The following is a 14,390-nucleotide window of genomic DNA, read 5'->3' as shown; positions in this document are numbered from 1 at the left end:
AACACTTTACTGTATATATTTTTATATATTTTTTTTTACACACACACAGAGAGAGAGAGAGAGAGAGAGAGAGAGAGAGAGAGAAACACATTGAGAAGATCACATACTATGACACCAAATTGGTTTCATACCAGGAATGCAAGGTGGGTTCAATATATACAAATCGACAAATGGAAGACAGCACAGAAATAGACTTAAGGACAGAAATGGTCTAATTGTCCCAATAGGCACAGAAGAGCTTTTGGCTAAATCCAACATGTCTACATGGTAAATAGGAATAGAAGTAACATCCCCTTTGCTTACACAGACTATTGCAGGGCTGTGGTGGAACATTTGGAAGCATGCACAAGGCCTGGTTCAATGCCCAGCACTGCTCCCAAAAAGAGGCAGCTCAGCAGTTAAGAGCACTGGCTGCTCTTGCACAGGATCTGGGTTCAGGTCCCAGCATTCCCATGGTGGCTAACAACCATGCATAACTCCAGTTCTAGGGGATCTTCTGACCTCTGCAGCATTGTACAACACGGTGCACTCACATACATGCAGGCAATACACTCATGACATAAAACAAAAATAAGTAATAAAGTATTTCTTAAAAGCACATACTTTTCTTGTAGAAGATTTGAGTTCAGTTCCCAGAACCCACATCAGACAGATCACAACCACTGTAACTCCAGCTCCAGGGAATCCAATGCCCTCTTCTGGCCTCCATGGGCATTGCACTCATGTGCACATAACCACACACCAGCATACTCACATACACAATTAAAAATAAAAATACATCTTTTTTTTTAAAGACCACATGTGGTAAATATGTAGCCAATATTATATAAAATGGGTAAAACTAAAACTCCATCCTCTAAAATCAGAAACGAGACAAGGATGTCCATTCTTTCCATCCTGTTTGATATGGTGCTCAAAGTCTTAGCTACAGCAATAAGACAAGATAAGGAAATAGTCCCTTCTATTTGTAGACAATAGAGTTGAATACTTAAAGACTCCCCAGAAAACTCTTACCTCTGATAAATAGTTTCAGCAAAATCAAAATTTAGGCAGCAGTAACTTTTTTTAAGTTTTTATTTTATGTGTATGAGTGTTTTGGCTGCATGTGTGTAAGTGCACCCATGTCCTGCAATGCCCATGGAGGTCAGAGAGGGCATCAGATCCCCTAGAACTGGAATTACCAACAGTTGTTAGCCACCATGTGGGTGCTGGGAATTGAACTGACCAAGCGTTTAAATACTTGAGCCTATGGGTCACACCTCATTCAAACCACCACATTCCACTTGCAAGGTACATTTCCTCCAACTTTAAAAGTCCCCAGAGTCTTTCACAATCCTGACACTATTTAAAAAACTCCAGAGTTCAGAAAAAAAAAAATGTATGTTCTCCCTCATATGTGGATCCTAGCACCAAATCCTGATAAGTGAGTATGTATCCAGACATAACTACAGGAACCAGGATAATGGAAAGGAAACAGGGAGGTAAAGAAAAAGAAAGAACCTGAAAGAGAAGAACAGTAGGAAATAGGCCTTAATAAGGGAGATATGGATAAAAATGGGGTTATTTTAAGGGGAAGGGGTAGGGAGGGTTATACAAGGAAAGAAGGAGGGCTGGAGAGATGGATCAGTGGTTAGGAACGCTGGCTGTTCTTGCAGAAGACCCTGGTTCAAATCCCAGCACCCACATGGCAGCTGACAACTGTCCGTAACTCCAGTTCCAGGGGATCTGACAGCCTCTTCTGTCCTCCGTGGGCATTGCATGACATGGGTGCACTTACCTACATGCAAGCAATACATGCATACACATAAAATTTAAAAAAAAATAAGTAAATTTTTTTTTAAAAAGGGAAAGAAGGATCTCAAGAGAGGTGGGACCTGAGGAGAAGGAGATTATTAAGGAAGAAATGGGAAAATGGGGGCACTTTAAGTGGGGAAACCATGGTGGAAGGTTAGACAGTGCAAGAAACAAATAACACCTAGCTAGTTAAAAAAAAAAAAAAACAGAGGGAACCACATTAATCGAACAATCTACTGACAAATTATACATACAACTAACCCAAGGAATAAAATATGTGTCTAGTCAAGGTTTATCTGAGAACGTTTGGTCTTTGCCCAAGCTTTGTCTATACAGCACATGGTAATTAAAAGTAGCAGACTGGTGGAACTAACCTTATTGGATGTTTAATAGCCATTCTTTGAGGCCTATACTAATTTGGTCAGAGGGACATAAAGGACAGTTTTTGCTCCTTGCCTTCCTAGGTCGACTAAGTTCCGGCCACCAGATGGACTTGAACCAGTGTCCGGTCTACAAAGAGGAGGGTCAACACAGAGGAATCACTTCCTCCATGTTTCCAAGCAAAGCCAACCATGGTCGAGCAGGACCTTTGACTTATCCTCACATAGGCAGAACCGGTAAAAGAAAGGAGCCAGGTGCTCCTCCCAAGCCCATGTGACCCCCTGAGGAACAGGCCCTCAAACGACCTAAGAGTAAAAATAAATTGGTTTAGCAGGGCCAACTGTATGGCCTTAAACATCCAAAAGGAAAGTATAACCAAATATTAAAGGGACCAATATAATTTCTTAAGAGTCCATATGCATAGCTAAAGGCTACATAACAAGCAACAATGCCAGACAGGCAATATCTTCTTTTGAGTTGTTGGCCAGGGTGGCCCAAAAGACTCCCAGATAGGAACCCAGCATAGAACTGGGGAAATGAACAGCAGACCCTAATCTTATCTAAAGGAGTATTGACAACTGATTGCTGCTAGATAAGGAACAGCTGATCTTCCTAAAACAAGGAACTCCAGATAGACTGACTAGATTCAGCCGATGGACAAGCACTGGGGAACGGCTGAGGGCACCGAGAACACAGTGGACAGTAACAGGGATGACAGAGTATATGGACTCCAGTTGGAATCAACAATCAACAAATAAAAAATGAGTTATATTTGAGGAAGAAGCATAAAAATTTGCTTCATGTTAATTAGTAGAGGTGAAAAACATTACCATTGGAATATACCTGATGATTTTATAACCATGCTCAGGTGCCAAGGAGCTCAGAAAGTAAGACTGTGAGTTGTAATAATCAGATACATAGAGATTAGAGACCCATGTGCAAACATCTAAGTGTTAGTAGCATTAAAAATGAGTTTTTCTGTATGAAACAGTATATCTTAAAATGAAATGGATATTTTTTTTAAAGATTAAAACCTCGTTCAATTTTATGTCTTACAGGGTTTATACTGAGTTCAATATTGTATAACTGTATTAATTCAAACTGTGAACCTAAAAATTTACAGCCAAATTTGAAAGAGATGCATCTTTGCTGTGGAAACTATTACTGAATATGTTAATGCTGTAATGAAATGCTTCTTCTAATCATGTAGTTATTAAATAAATGTTTTTAAAAATGTAAACAGTGAAAGACAAAGAAAAAAAAAAACCAACCTCTAGAGTCCAAAGTCTCTTTTAATGCTCAAAGCAATTTCTTTACTATAAGCTACTATAAAGTCAAAATGCAAATTACATACTTCCAACATACAATGACACAGAATACACATTCCCATTGCAAAAGGGACGAGTGGAGACACAGTGAGGAAATACTGGACCGAAGTGAAAGATAAATGTCTGGAGTTAAAGGGCCCCAAACCAGGTTAAGTAAACCTCAGACCTGAGCTCATTTCCAACCCAAGAGCTGTGTAAAAACCCCAACCCAGAGACTGAGTTATCTGGGAAAACAAATATTACCCCCATTATCTCAAACCTCCAAACCTAGTCACCAGCACTTGCATTGTCCCCAGCCTGCAGACCATAAAAACAGTCATCATTTCCTCTTTTCCAGCCCCTTCTAAGCCACACACCAACTGTGCCCGGGGAGGGGTGGGGTTCAAAGGCCAAGGAGAAGAAGCCATTGCCACCTTCATTTACATGTTGCCCTGGTCAATCCCATCAACATTTTCTAACACAAAGCAAGCCTGAAAACCAGCAGGGCAAACACCAAATCCTATCTAGGCCTGACATCTGGGGCTTTAGTTCTAAAGGGTTTCGATAGTTTAGGCCCTCCAGCTTCGCCGCCTGCAACACAAACACACATCTCTCTGTAGGGCTGGTTCCACTCCCTGTAGCCAGCTTTCCTTGGCAGACATCTCACAGCTCTGCCATCTCCAACATCCTGTGGTCTCCACTGCCAACCAGGCTTCACCTTCACAGCCTCACACAATGGCCTCTCAGGGCTTTCTTCACACAGAGCCTCCCCTGCTATCAGCTGCCCGGCCTCAGCGACTCTGAAACAGAGGGAGACTCAATCACCCCTCACTCTTTCATTTCTCTAAAGTCAACACCACATGAATGACATCATCAAGTTCAGCTGCCAGTTGGGGATGGACCTTGGCCCCTTCGTCCACATTTGCAGCTGCTTTTTACACTGTAGACGAATTGGAAGCTTAGCTGGGTGGGGTCTCGTCCTGAGGATACTCTTTCCCAGGTTCAAGTGCAGATCTTCTTAATGGCGCTCATCTCCTCAGCAAGGGAAGCGTCAGGTCCAAGCCCTCCTCGGCTGTCTCGGTTCCAACATCGAGATCCCGGGTGCTCTTCCAATTCTAAGTTGTGTTTCTTTCTCATTGTACATCTCCATAACAGTCACTATTAACAACCACACCACAGATTCAACATCCGGCTGTTTCGAAATTTACTCTGCCAAAGAAATTAGTTCATTACTTTTTAATTTACCCTCAGAAAAGTTCTTGGGCCTCGGGTAGAGAGAAGACAGTCTCTGCTGCTCTCTGGAGACCCCAGAGATGGGATGTGGCTGTGGCTGTAAATTCTCAATGCCTGCCCCAGCTAACATTCTTCCTCCAGCAAACCACACCTCCTGATCCTCCACAAACGAGGCCAAATGCCTGAACCTGTAAGAAACATTAAATGTTAGTCTTTTCTTTCAAACCCTATAAAACTTGGTTTATGACAAGGAATTCTAATCTTTTTATCCCACCACACCCTGTAAGACTTTTGTTTAAGGACAGGCCCCGATGTGTTCCTGAGCCTGATGGCCTGGGGCCACGAACCCTTCTCCCTCCCTGGGAGATTCTTTTAAACTAGCCCAAGGAAAGACTATGAGTTCTGACTCCAGCCAATAGGAAAAAGACACAGTATGCTGGCATTAGGGATAAGAGCCCGAAGCTTCCAGGTCCAGTGTGTGCATCCTGGATCGGATGAACCATGCAAGCCAACCTCTTGTAAAAGTAAAATCTGCCTTGCTGAGTCACTCTTGCTTTGTGTGTCCTTTCTGAGGTACTGATGGGAATCCTTGGACCTCAGATCTTATTTCTAACAAACCCAAGGGGGTCACATCATTGAAACCACCACACCACCCTTGAGTAGATACCCTAAGGCCTCTAGGTCAACATACCACAGAAAATCCTGTACAAACAAATTCACTGCTTCACTGTTTACCACAGTTAAGAAATGGACCCAGCCCAGACGGCCATCAACAGTGGAACGGATAAAAGAAATGTGACATTATCTATATGATGGAATTCTACTTGGCTATAATGATATTTGCAAGAAAACAGGTCTTTTTTTTTGAGACAGGGTCTCCCTGTAAACCAGACTGGCCTTGAACTCACAGAGATCTACTTGCCTCTGCCTCCTGAGTGCTGGGATTAAAGGCATGTGCCACCACACCCAGCTGGAGGTCATTATCTTAACCAAAATAAGCTAGAATCAGAAAGACAAATATTGCATGTTTTGCTCATACATGAAATCTAGATTTATATTTAAATGTATGTATGTAAGACATGCTGGAGACATGGATTGGCATTTGAGAGTGTGGGTCTCTTCCAGAGGACCCAGATTTGGTTCCCAGCACCCACATGGTAGCTCACAGCTGCCTGTAACTCCAGCTCCAGGGAATCCAACACCTTGGCAGGTACCTGCACTCATGTGTACAAAACCACACACATACACATATTTTTTTAAACCTACACCTCATTCTAGGACCCCAAAGATGAATTAGTGTGGGGGGAGGGACGTTGGATTTTTCCTTCTTCCCAACATGGCCACAATTGAATAAATACCGTTTTTCTGCTTTTTGCTATGAATTTGGCCTTTTAATTGGCTTATTACAGACAAGTGGCTGAGCCTGGCTTCTTAGCTAAGGCTCTGACTCTTAATAACTCTGGGGGAAAAGTCATCCAAGTGTCCATCACATAAAAAGAAGAGTATGTGCCGAGACGTGGTTGGGCCTTGAGGACTCTCCACTCAGTGAAACCACTGGCCACAGACTGACAAATGCTGTGTGACTGTGTTCATGGGCAGGCCCTAGGGTTATCGGCCCCACAGAGACAGAAAGCAGGGTGGGGGGTACTCAGGGAGGGGGAGGGGGCAGAGCTTCAGTCTGTGACATGAGAAAGGTCTAGTGTGATGGAAGGGATCATGCCGTTAAGCCCTGTACACTCAGACGTGTTTAAAGTGGTGGCTCTTGGGGCTACAAGATGTTTTATCGGACAAAGGCACTCACTGCCAAGTCTGACAACCCAAATTTGATTCCTGGTACCACATGGTGGATGAGAACTGACTCCCACAAGTTGTCCCCTGACTGCCTCGTGTACATCAAGGCACATGAGCATATACACACACAGACACACACAAATAAATACACAAGTAATGAATGGTGACCTTAATATTATACATATTCAAGCACAATCTTTAAAAATATCAAAAACAGCAACTTTACCATATAATAGTGTTTAAAATTAAGTAATATTGGGGCTAGAGAGATGACTCAGTGGTTAAGAGTGTTTGTTACTCTTACAGAGGACCCAGGCTGAGCTTCCTCATGGGAACGCAGAACCATCTGTAACTCCAATCTGGGGATGCGATGCCCTCTTCTGGCGTCTAGAGGGATTGCATGCACATGATGCCCATACATGCACGCAAGCACTCATACATGCAAAGTATAAACAAATAAACCTTGAAATATATAGAATTAGGCAAATGTGAACGTTAAAATTGAACATGCATACACATATCTTAGACTTTCTAGAACTTGCTAGAACATGGATCTTGACTCAGAAGGCTTGGGGTGGACTCCAACAGTCTTCATTTGTAGTAGGACCCAGGCAATATGAAACAGGTAGTTGGGGAACTGGGAGGTATCTCCCAGACTGTTCTTTGCCATGTAGCACAGGGGTGAGCTAAATACCTACCAGTGACTATGGGAACAGAATCAAGTAGTCATGTGTCCTCGATGACTGGTCTGGGTCACTAAGCACAGTGTTGTTGAGGTCCATCCATGAGACCACCCCAGAGGGAAACCCACACAGAGGGAAAAGCCAGCACAGACGCTCCAACGGAACAGCCAGACTCACTGCATCACAGGGGATCCACAGACCAGAAGAGCACAGAACACGCAAATGGGGACACTGTTTGTAAAAACTCCACAGCACACACCAAAATAAAACTGCCTGCTACAGGGGGTGACTCATAAGCAGGAAGACTATGGACACAGCACCAGATGACGCCCACAAACCTGGGATTCTAGCTTCCTTTCTGATGCTGTGAAAAATACCCTGACCAAAAGCAATTTGCAGGAGGAAGGATTTGTTTGGCTTATAATTCCGGTTCATCATTGAAGGAATGCAAGGCAGGAACCTGCAGGCAGGCCTGTTTGCTATTCTACACAGCATTACCTCCAACCAAGGAACTCACTTCCCAGCCAAAGAAGCGTGGCAGGTGCCATGGAGGAAGACCTTGGTGACTGGCAGGCAGGCGCATGCCCAGCTAACTTTCTTATATAACCCAGGACCACCTGCCTAGAGAATGGCACTACCCAGAGTCCCTCATAGACACGCACATGTGCCAATGTAATCTAGGAAATTTCTCAGTTAAGGTTCTCCTGTCAGATGGCTCTAGGCTGTGTCAAGATGACACTTAAAATTAACCAGGACACCTGAGTAGTGGCTGCCCAGCATAAGGGTGTGGGGTGGCAGAGGGAGGTAAAGGGCCTCATTCTAATCTGAAGCAAAAAAAAATTGGAAGTGTTGAAACTGCCCCATCTGGTAGCTAGAAATTTGTTATATTGTTTCCTGTGTTTGTAAGTTTGTATTAGAATAAAAAAGAAAATAAACTGGGTGGGGTGACACACACCTTTAACCCAGCACTCCGGAGGCAGAGACGGGGGAGCTCTGTGACCTCAAGGCTAGCCTGATCTACATAGTGAGCTCCAGGTCAGCTGGGGTTACGGGGAGACCCTGTCTCAGTGGGTAACACACTTGCCATGTAAGCGTGAGGGCCTGAGTTTGAATCTCCATCACCCTGGTAAAAGCCAGGCAGGTATGGTAGCTTGCCTGTAATTCTAGAACTCAAGAGGCAGACAGGGGATCCCTGGAGCAAGGTGCCTAACTATGACTAGCCAAAGCGGTAAGCTCTGGGCTTAAGTGAGAGACCCTGGCTCAATATATAAGGTGGAAATCAATCAAAGAAGACTCCAAATGTTGCCCTCTAGCCAATACACACCCACAGACATGTGCTCCCACACACACTCATGCGTGCACACACATAATAAACAGTTTCTTTTTAGTCTTTTTGAGACAGGGTCTCCCTGTAGTCCCTGCTGGTCTGGAACTCTCTAAGTGGACCAGGGTAGCCTCAAACTCACAGAGCTCCACCGGCCTCTGCCTCTGGAGTGCTGGGATTAAAGGCGTGTGCCACCACACCCAGCTTACAAACAAATAATTTTTTGAGTCAGGGTTTCACTGTATAGCCTTAGCTGGCCTAGAACTCACTATGTAGACCAAGCTGGCCTTGAATGCACAGAAGCCTCCTGCCTCCTGAGGCTGGGCTTAAAGGTGGGTGCCACCCACACCCACCCATAAATAATGTTTCTTAAACAAAGAATTGTTGGGTGTGGTAGTAGACACCTGTCATCCCGGCACTTGAAAGACTGAGGCAGGAGGAACACTACAAGTTCTAGACCAGATCTCAAGAAAAAAAAGTTGGTTCAAATACCACTGCACACAGACATTGCACACAAAGACAATGGTCATTGAGCTGTTGGCTGGATGAAGCCATACAGCAGAATACACACCACACATTTCCGTTTCCTGAGAGTTTGAGCATGGACAGCATTAGCCAGAGGAGACAGGTGGGAAGAGAGCAGAGCTCGGGGAATTGTTCTGTCTTCTTAAGTGTGTGCAATTGTCAAAACCCATCCGCACCCACAGTGGCTGTACTGTTTTCACTCCCACGAGCAGTGATACGTTCTTCTTCCCCGTTGCCTCGCCAGCATCTGTTGCCATTTGTTTCCTTGATTCTGGCTGGGGTGCGATGAAATTTCAAAGCAGTTTTATTTCAAATTTCCCCGATGTGTGGAAGTTTATCAAAAACTAAAAACGGGGCTACCATATGACCCAGCTACACCACTTGTGGGTGCCCTTAGTCAACATTCTGCAGAGACGCCTGTACATCCGTGTTTGCTGCTCTTTTCACAGTAGCCAGGAAATGGAACCAGTCTAGATATCCATCAGCAGACGGAGAAAACATAGGAAATCTACAGAATGGAACTTTATTCAACCATAAAGAAAAACAAAATCATGACATTTTGCAGAAAAATGGATGAAAGAAGAAATCACTGTTAAATGAAATCAGGGAGAATCAGAATAAATGGTGCGTGTTTTCTCTTGTCTTCAGAATCTAGATTTGTGTTTGCTGTGCGTGTGTGTGCATGTGTGCATGCACATGTAAGATATGAAACTAAAAAGCTAGGGGCTAGAGATACGCTTCAGCAGTAGGTGCTGCACAAGCACTCGGACGAGATGTAAGCACCTGTGTAACAAGCCAGGTCTGGTCCCCGGCATGCCTGCAACACCAGCACTAAGAAAGATCTCTGGGGCTTGCTGGCTTCTAGAGTAACTGAAAAACAGGAACTCTAGGTTCAGAGAGAGACCCTGCCTCAAGGAACAAGGTGAAGAGTGAAGACATGGGGCACCCTCTTCTTGCCTCCACACATACACACACACACACACACACACACACACACACACACATGAGAGCAAGAGAGTCATGGGAGAGGAGAGAAAGATAAGATCTTAAGGGGGCGGAACCCACGGTGCAATGGGATGCTTGTGAGGAACTCAGAATCATGTCTATTTTGGGGCAATGAAGGTAGTCAGAAAGATGGAGGCAGGCAGATGGTGGAGGGAGGATGGTGGAGGGGGGATGGAGGAGGGGGATGGTGGAGGAGGATGGCAGAGGATGGTGGAGGAGGATGGTGGAGGATGGCGGAGGGGGATGGCGGAGGGGGGATGGCGGCAGAGGGGGATGGATTAGAAGAAAGTATGATGGACTGGAGAGATGGCTCCGTGGTTAAGAGCACTGGCTGCTCTTGCAGAGGACCCAGGTTCAGTTCCCAGCACCCACGTGGCTGCTACCAAGCATCAATAGCCCCAGTTCCAGGGGGTCATCTTCCGGCCTCTGCAGGCATTGCACAACATGAGTGCACTTACATACATGCAGCAGTACTAATACACAAAAAATGCAATAATAAAACCTATTTCTTTGAATGCTGTCTTTAAAAATTAAGAAAACTATCAGCCCGAACTGTGTGCCTGGGGCTGCGGAGGATGAATTCTGGAAGGGACTGAGGTCCAGCTTTCTGGGAGAACAGAGTTCTGTGGATGGTGATGGCACACAGCGGTGTGAATGTTCTTAGCACCCTGGACCGGACGCTTCAATGTTGAGAGGTAGATGTGTATTTGATCACAACAGTCTGTTTAAAATGGGACTGGAGGGTGTGGTTCCGTGGTAGAGCGATTGCCTAGTGTGCACAAACCTGGGTTCAAACCCTGGCACCGCTACACTAATAACGGTGATGATATTTTCAAGGAACTAAGCAGAAAAGAGCCATCTGCTCCAACACCCCGGATAGACATTTCATTACCTTACTTGGACTCAGAAGTCCGGCCGAACAACACACGGGCATGGACAGGTCATATGTCGCATCTGCTGAAGCAGCAAACTGTACTTCAGCAAGAAGGACACCCGCATTTTCTGCTGGACAGGGGTCCGCCTCTGGCAACCCCCAAGCTGCAGCCCTCCGCTGGGGGCGACAGAGGGCGCGCGCGAGCAGTGCAGCACCAGCAGGACCCTGGGTGAGCTTCCCATCTAGTCAAGCCACAGGGAATCCACCTTGGCCAGGGTCCCGGATCACACCAAGGACCCCAAGGGTCGGAGCTGGCCAGGTGCTCTCAGTTGTGGGGTGCAGAGCCGAGTGGACCACCCTGGCTTAGACTTTGTCCTCCCTTGACATAGCAGTACTCAACACAGAGGAGGGTAGCACCCTGAGACTGCTGGGTGACTCCAGCTGCTTTCCAACCCCACCGCAAAAGGGAAGTAGATAGTCGCAGCTCTGAGACTACACAGTTTGGGGGTGTGATCTCCAATGGCCAGCACCCCAGAAGAAGGTTGTCCCTCACTAGTGAGGATGTGAGGGAGCGAAGTGAAGGGGGAGGGGAGACAACCCAGCACCCAGCACCTCCAGGGCTGCTGGCTCTGAAAAGGTACTCAGGTAGAGATCCACCGTGTGTGTTGTGTGTGTGTGTGTGTGTGTGTGTGTGTGTGTGTGTGTAAGACAGAGACTGAAAGAGACAGACTAGTCTGGGAGTTCTGTCAGAATGTTGTATGAGCTCAGTATAGCTATGAGTGCGGCCCAACACAAAATCATAAATTTACTTAAAATACTTAAAAAATTTTGGTAGCGGGGCATGGTGGCACAAACCTTTAATCCTAGCACTAGGGAGGCAGAGGAAGGCGGATCCCTGTGAGATCAATTCAGCCTGGTGTACATAGTAAGTTCCAGACCAGCTGGGGTTACAGGGAGACCCAATTTCAAAACAACGACAGAAACAACAAAAAACCCCAAAAGCATAAACTTTGATCTGACAATTATCGAATCCCAATGTCAAAAGGTTAGACACGTCAGGTAGGGTTTAAAGTGCTTAATCATGCCAGGCATGGCGCACACCTTTCATTCTAGCACTTGGGAAGCAGAGGCAGGCAGATCTTTGTGAGTTCGAGGCCAGCCTGGTCTACATAGTGAGTTCCAGGACAGCTGGGGCTACAGGGAGACCCTGTCTCAAAAAGACCAAAAGAACAAAAAGTGCTTAATCATATGAGAAATGACTATTGTGATATAAAAATATGGGAAGGCCCTCCCATGGGAGTAGGGAAAGCTGCATGTCACCCCACCCAAGTTTCCAGAAAGGCCCCTAGGTCACCTGAATGCTTAGTGCACTGGCCTGGCAGGAATCTGCCACAGTACTTCCAACGTGACTGTCCATGGACATGCTCTGCTAGGGTCCCCAGTGGGCTTGTCCTGGGCCAGGTCAATCATCATGCGCCCCCCACACACACACCAGGAGACTGACAGCCCTCATACCTGCAGGTCCAGAGTCCTTCAGGGCCTTCTGCTGCCTCCTCAGCTACCTCACACATCCCTGTCACCGGCTCAGCCTGAATTGCTTTGCTTCTCCAGGGCAGAGACCCAGCAGCACTTGGGCAATCCTCACCCCCACACCAACCTGGGCAAACATCCAAGTGGAGTTGGCATCTTCAGCCTCAAGGGCCTTCTCCAGCGGGAGTTCCATTCAGTGCCCCGTCTGGAACAGAGAGAGGAGAGACCTGAGCCCAATGCCAACCCCAAACACCCCTAGGCTTCCCAGCTTCCTTCCTGGGCAACACTCCCAAGTTGTTTATTTATCCTGTGAGCCCTGGAAGCTTCTCCCTTCCAACCTGTACTCAACGGAGGCTAGACTCACAGACTCCCCTCAGGCTAGGTAGGGAGGTGTCTACAAGCAGCTCCTAAATACCCACTGTGAACCCAGCCAACAGAGATACAGTGAGGTAAAGGGGAAGGCCCCTGCAGAGCCTTGCTGGCACTCACCGTTGTCCTGCACCCACCACAGTAACACCGGGTGGTCCTTCCAGCCTGCTCCACTATCTGTGACACCCCCACCCCCATATCAGGGCTCCCTCTCTCCCTCCTTCCAATGAGAGACTGCACTCTCCAAGGGTGGAAGTTAAGATCCTCCAGGAGATTCATGTTAGCCAGGGACAAGGATGGGACAGGGGGCACCCCCAGTGTGTACCCAGCAACCTAGGCAGGGATGGTCAGGCATCGTGGTGTCTGCACTCAGAAGGCCAGTCTGGTCTACAGTAGTGAGTTTTAGGCCAGCCTGGGTTGGGGGGGGGTCGATATCCTTCAACACACCCAAAATAATTACCTTCAAAGATGCCCAGGGCTCCTCAACTCTCAGGCAAAGGTCTTTTCTTTCTGGGGTTACAGTTTGGTGCCTGCCCCAGGGCACCACTGAGGATTCTCTAGGTCAATACAAGATCTATCCGGCGAAGACTCACTGTGCATGTGCTCTGGGGCCTCACCAGCCTCTGTGTAGAGACCATACGCGGGCCCCTCTACCCATGCTCATCTGGGCCAGTCTGCCTCCAGTTGGTCCCTGTTTGCGGGCAGGTGGCCTGGGGTGACCTGAGTGCCCCTGTGTGTTTCCGCTCCAGGTGTAATACCCACGTTTTGTCTGAGCTCACGTGGCTGTGTTCGCACAGTGGTGGGCTAGGGCGGACACTTCACAGCCTGCACCGGGGATGTTAGGTGGGACCGGATGGTTTTCACTGGAACCTTAGAGGGCTGGGTGTCAAAGGTGGCTGGCGGCAGAGCCGCCCTGGGGAACACTGATCACTCCGGAGCCCCGCCTCCAGAGCTCCAGGATGAGTGACCCGGGGCAAACCACGTTGCCTCCGAGCTTTTCTAGCCAGGTGAAGATCTGGGTCCCACCTCCAGGGGTCGTGGAGAGGGCAAACGTGGGCTCGGCAGGTAAGGCGCTAGGCGGGCCTGGCTCACTGCGAGCGCGCGGAGGGTGCGGGTGGACGCACTGGGTCCTGGGAGAGCTCTCCCGGCACGAACAAAGACGGGGGCAGGTGGGGGGAGCCGGAGACAGCTCCAGCCGGGGTGGCTGGGAAAGGAGGACCGTCGCACGCAGGGACAGAAGATCCGGGACCTCGGGGCCACCGGGAGCCCTGGGCTGGGAAGGCTTCCTGGAGGTGGGGGCCCCCAGCACCGCGCGCGCCAGGATGGGACACCGCAGCGCGCATGGCCACTTTAAGAGCCGGAGCAGCACCGGGCGCACCGGGCGCGAGGGGTGGAGGGCGGTGGCGGAGAGACCCGGGGCTCGGCACCCAGCGCCCGGCTCCGCTGACGTCACCTGCCCCGGAGCCGCTCGCTCTGATTGGCTGCAGGTGACGTCAGGGGCTTTTTCGCTCCGCATGACCTCATCCCCGCCGGCAGCCCGGCCCTCCGCCCCGGGCCTGTCACTCGCGGCTCCC

General features: G+C 47.9%; 1 protein-coding gene across 1 annotated transcript in view; it reads left to right on the top strand.

The window, feature by feature from the left end:
• The first annotated feature begins 13,540 nt into the window (after positions 1–13,540).
• The window catches only part of Dusp8 (dual specificity phosphatase 8), a 17,988-nt gene continuing 17,138 nt past the window's right edge, over positions 13,541–14,390 (top strand). Inside the window, exon 1 of the mRNA XM_029556788.1 lies at positions 13,541–13,881. Coding sequence (XP_029412648.1) covers positions 13,776–13,881 — 106 coding nt within the window. The 5' untranslated portion in view covers positions 13,541–13,775. The remainder of the gene's footprint in view (positions 13,882–14,390) is intronic.

The sequence above is a fragment of the Nannospalax galili genome, unplaced genomic scaffold, assembly GCF_000622305.1.
Source record: "Nannospalax galili isolate Female #2095 unplaced genomic scaffold, S.galili_v1.0 scaffold507, whole genome shotgun sequence".
Taxonomy (NCBI): Eukaryota; Metazoa; Chordata; class Mammalia; order Rodentia; family Spalacidae; genus Nannospalax; species Nannospalax galili.
Note: the sequence above shows the minus strand (reverse complement) of the source record. Positions and strands in the feature narration are given on the sequence as shown.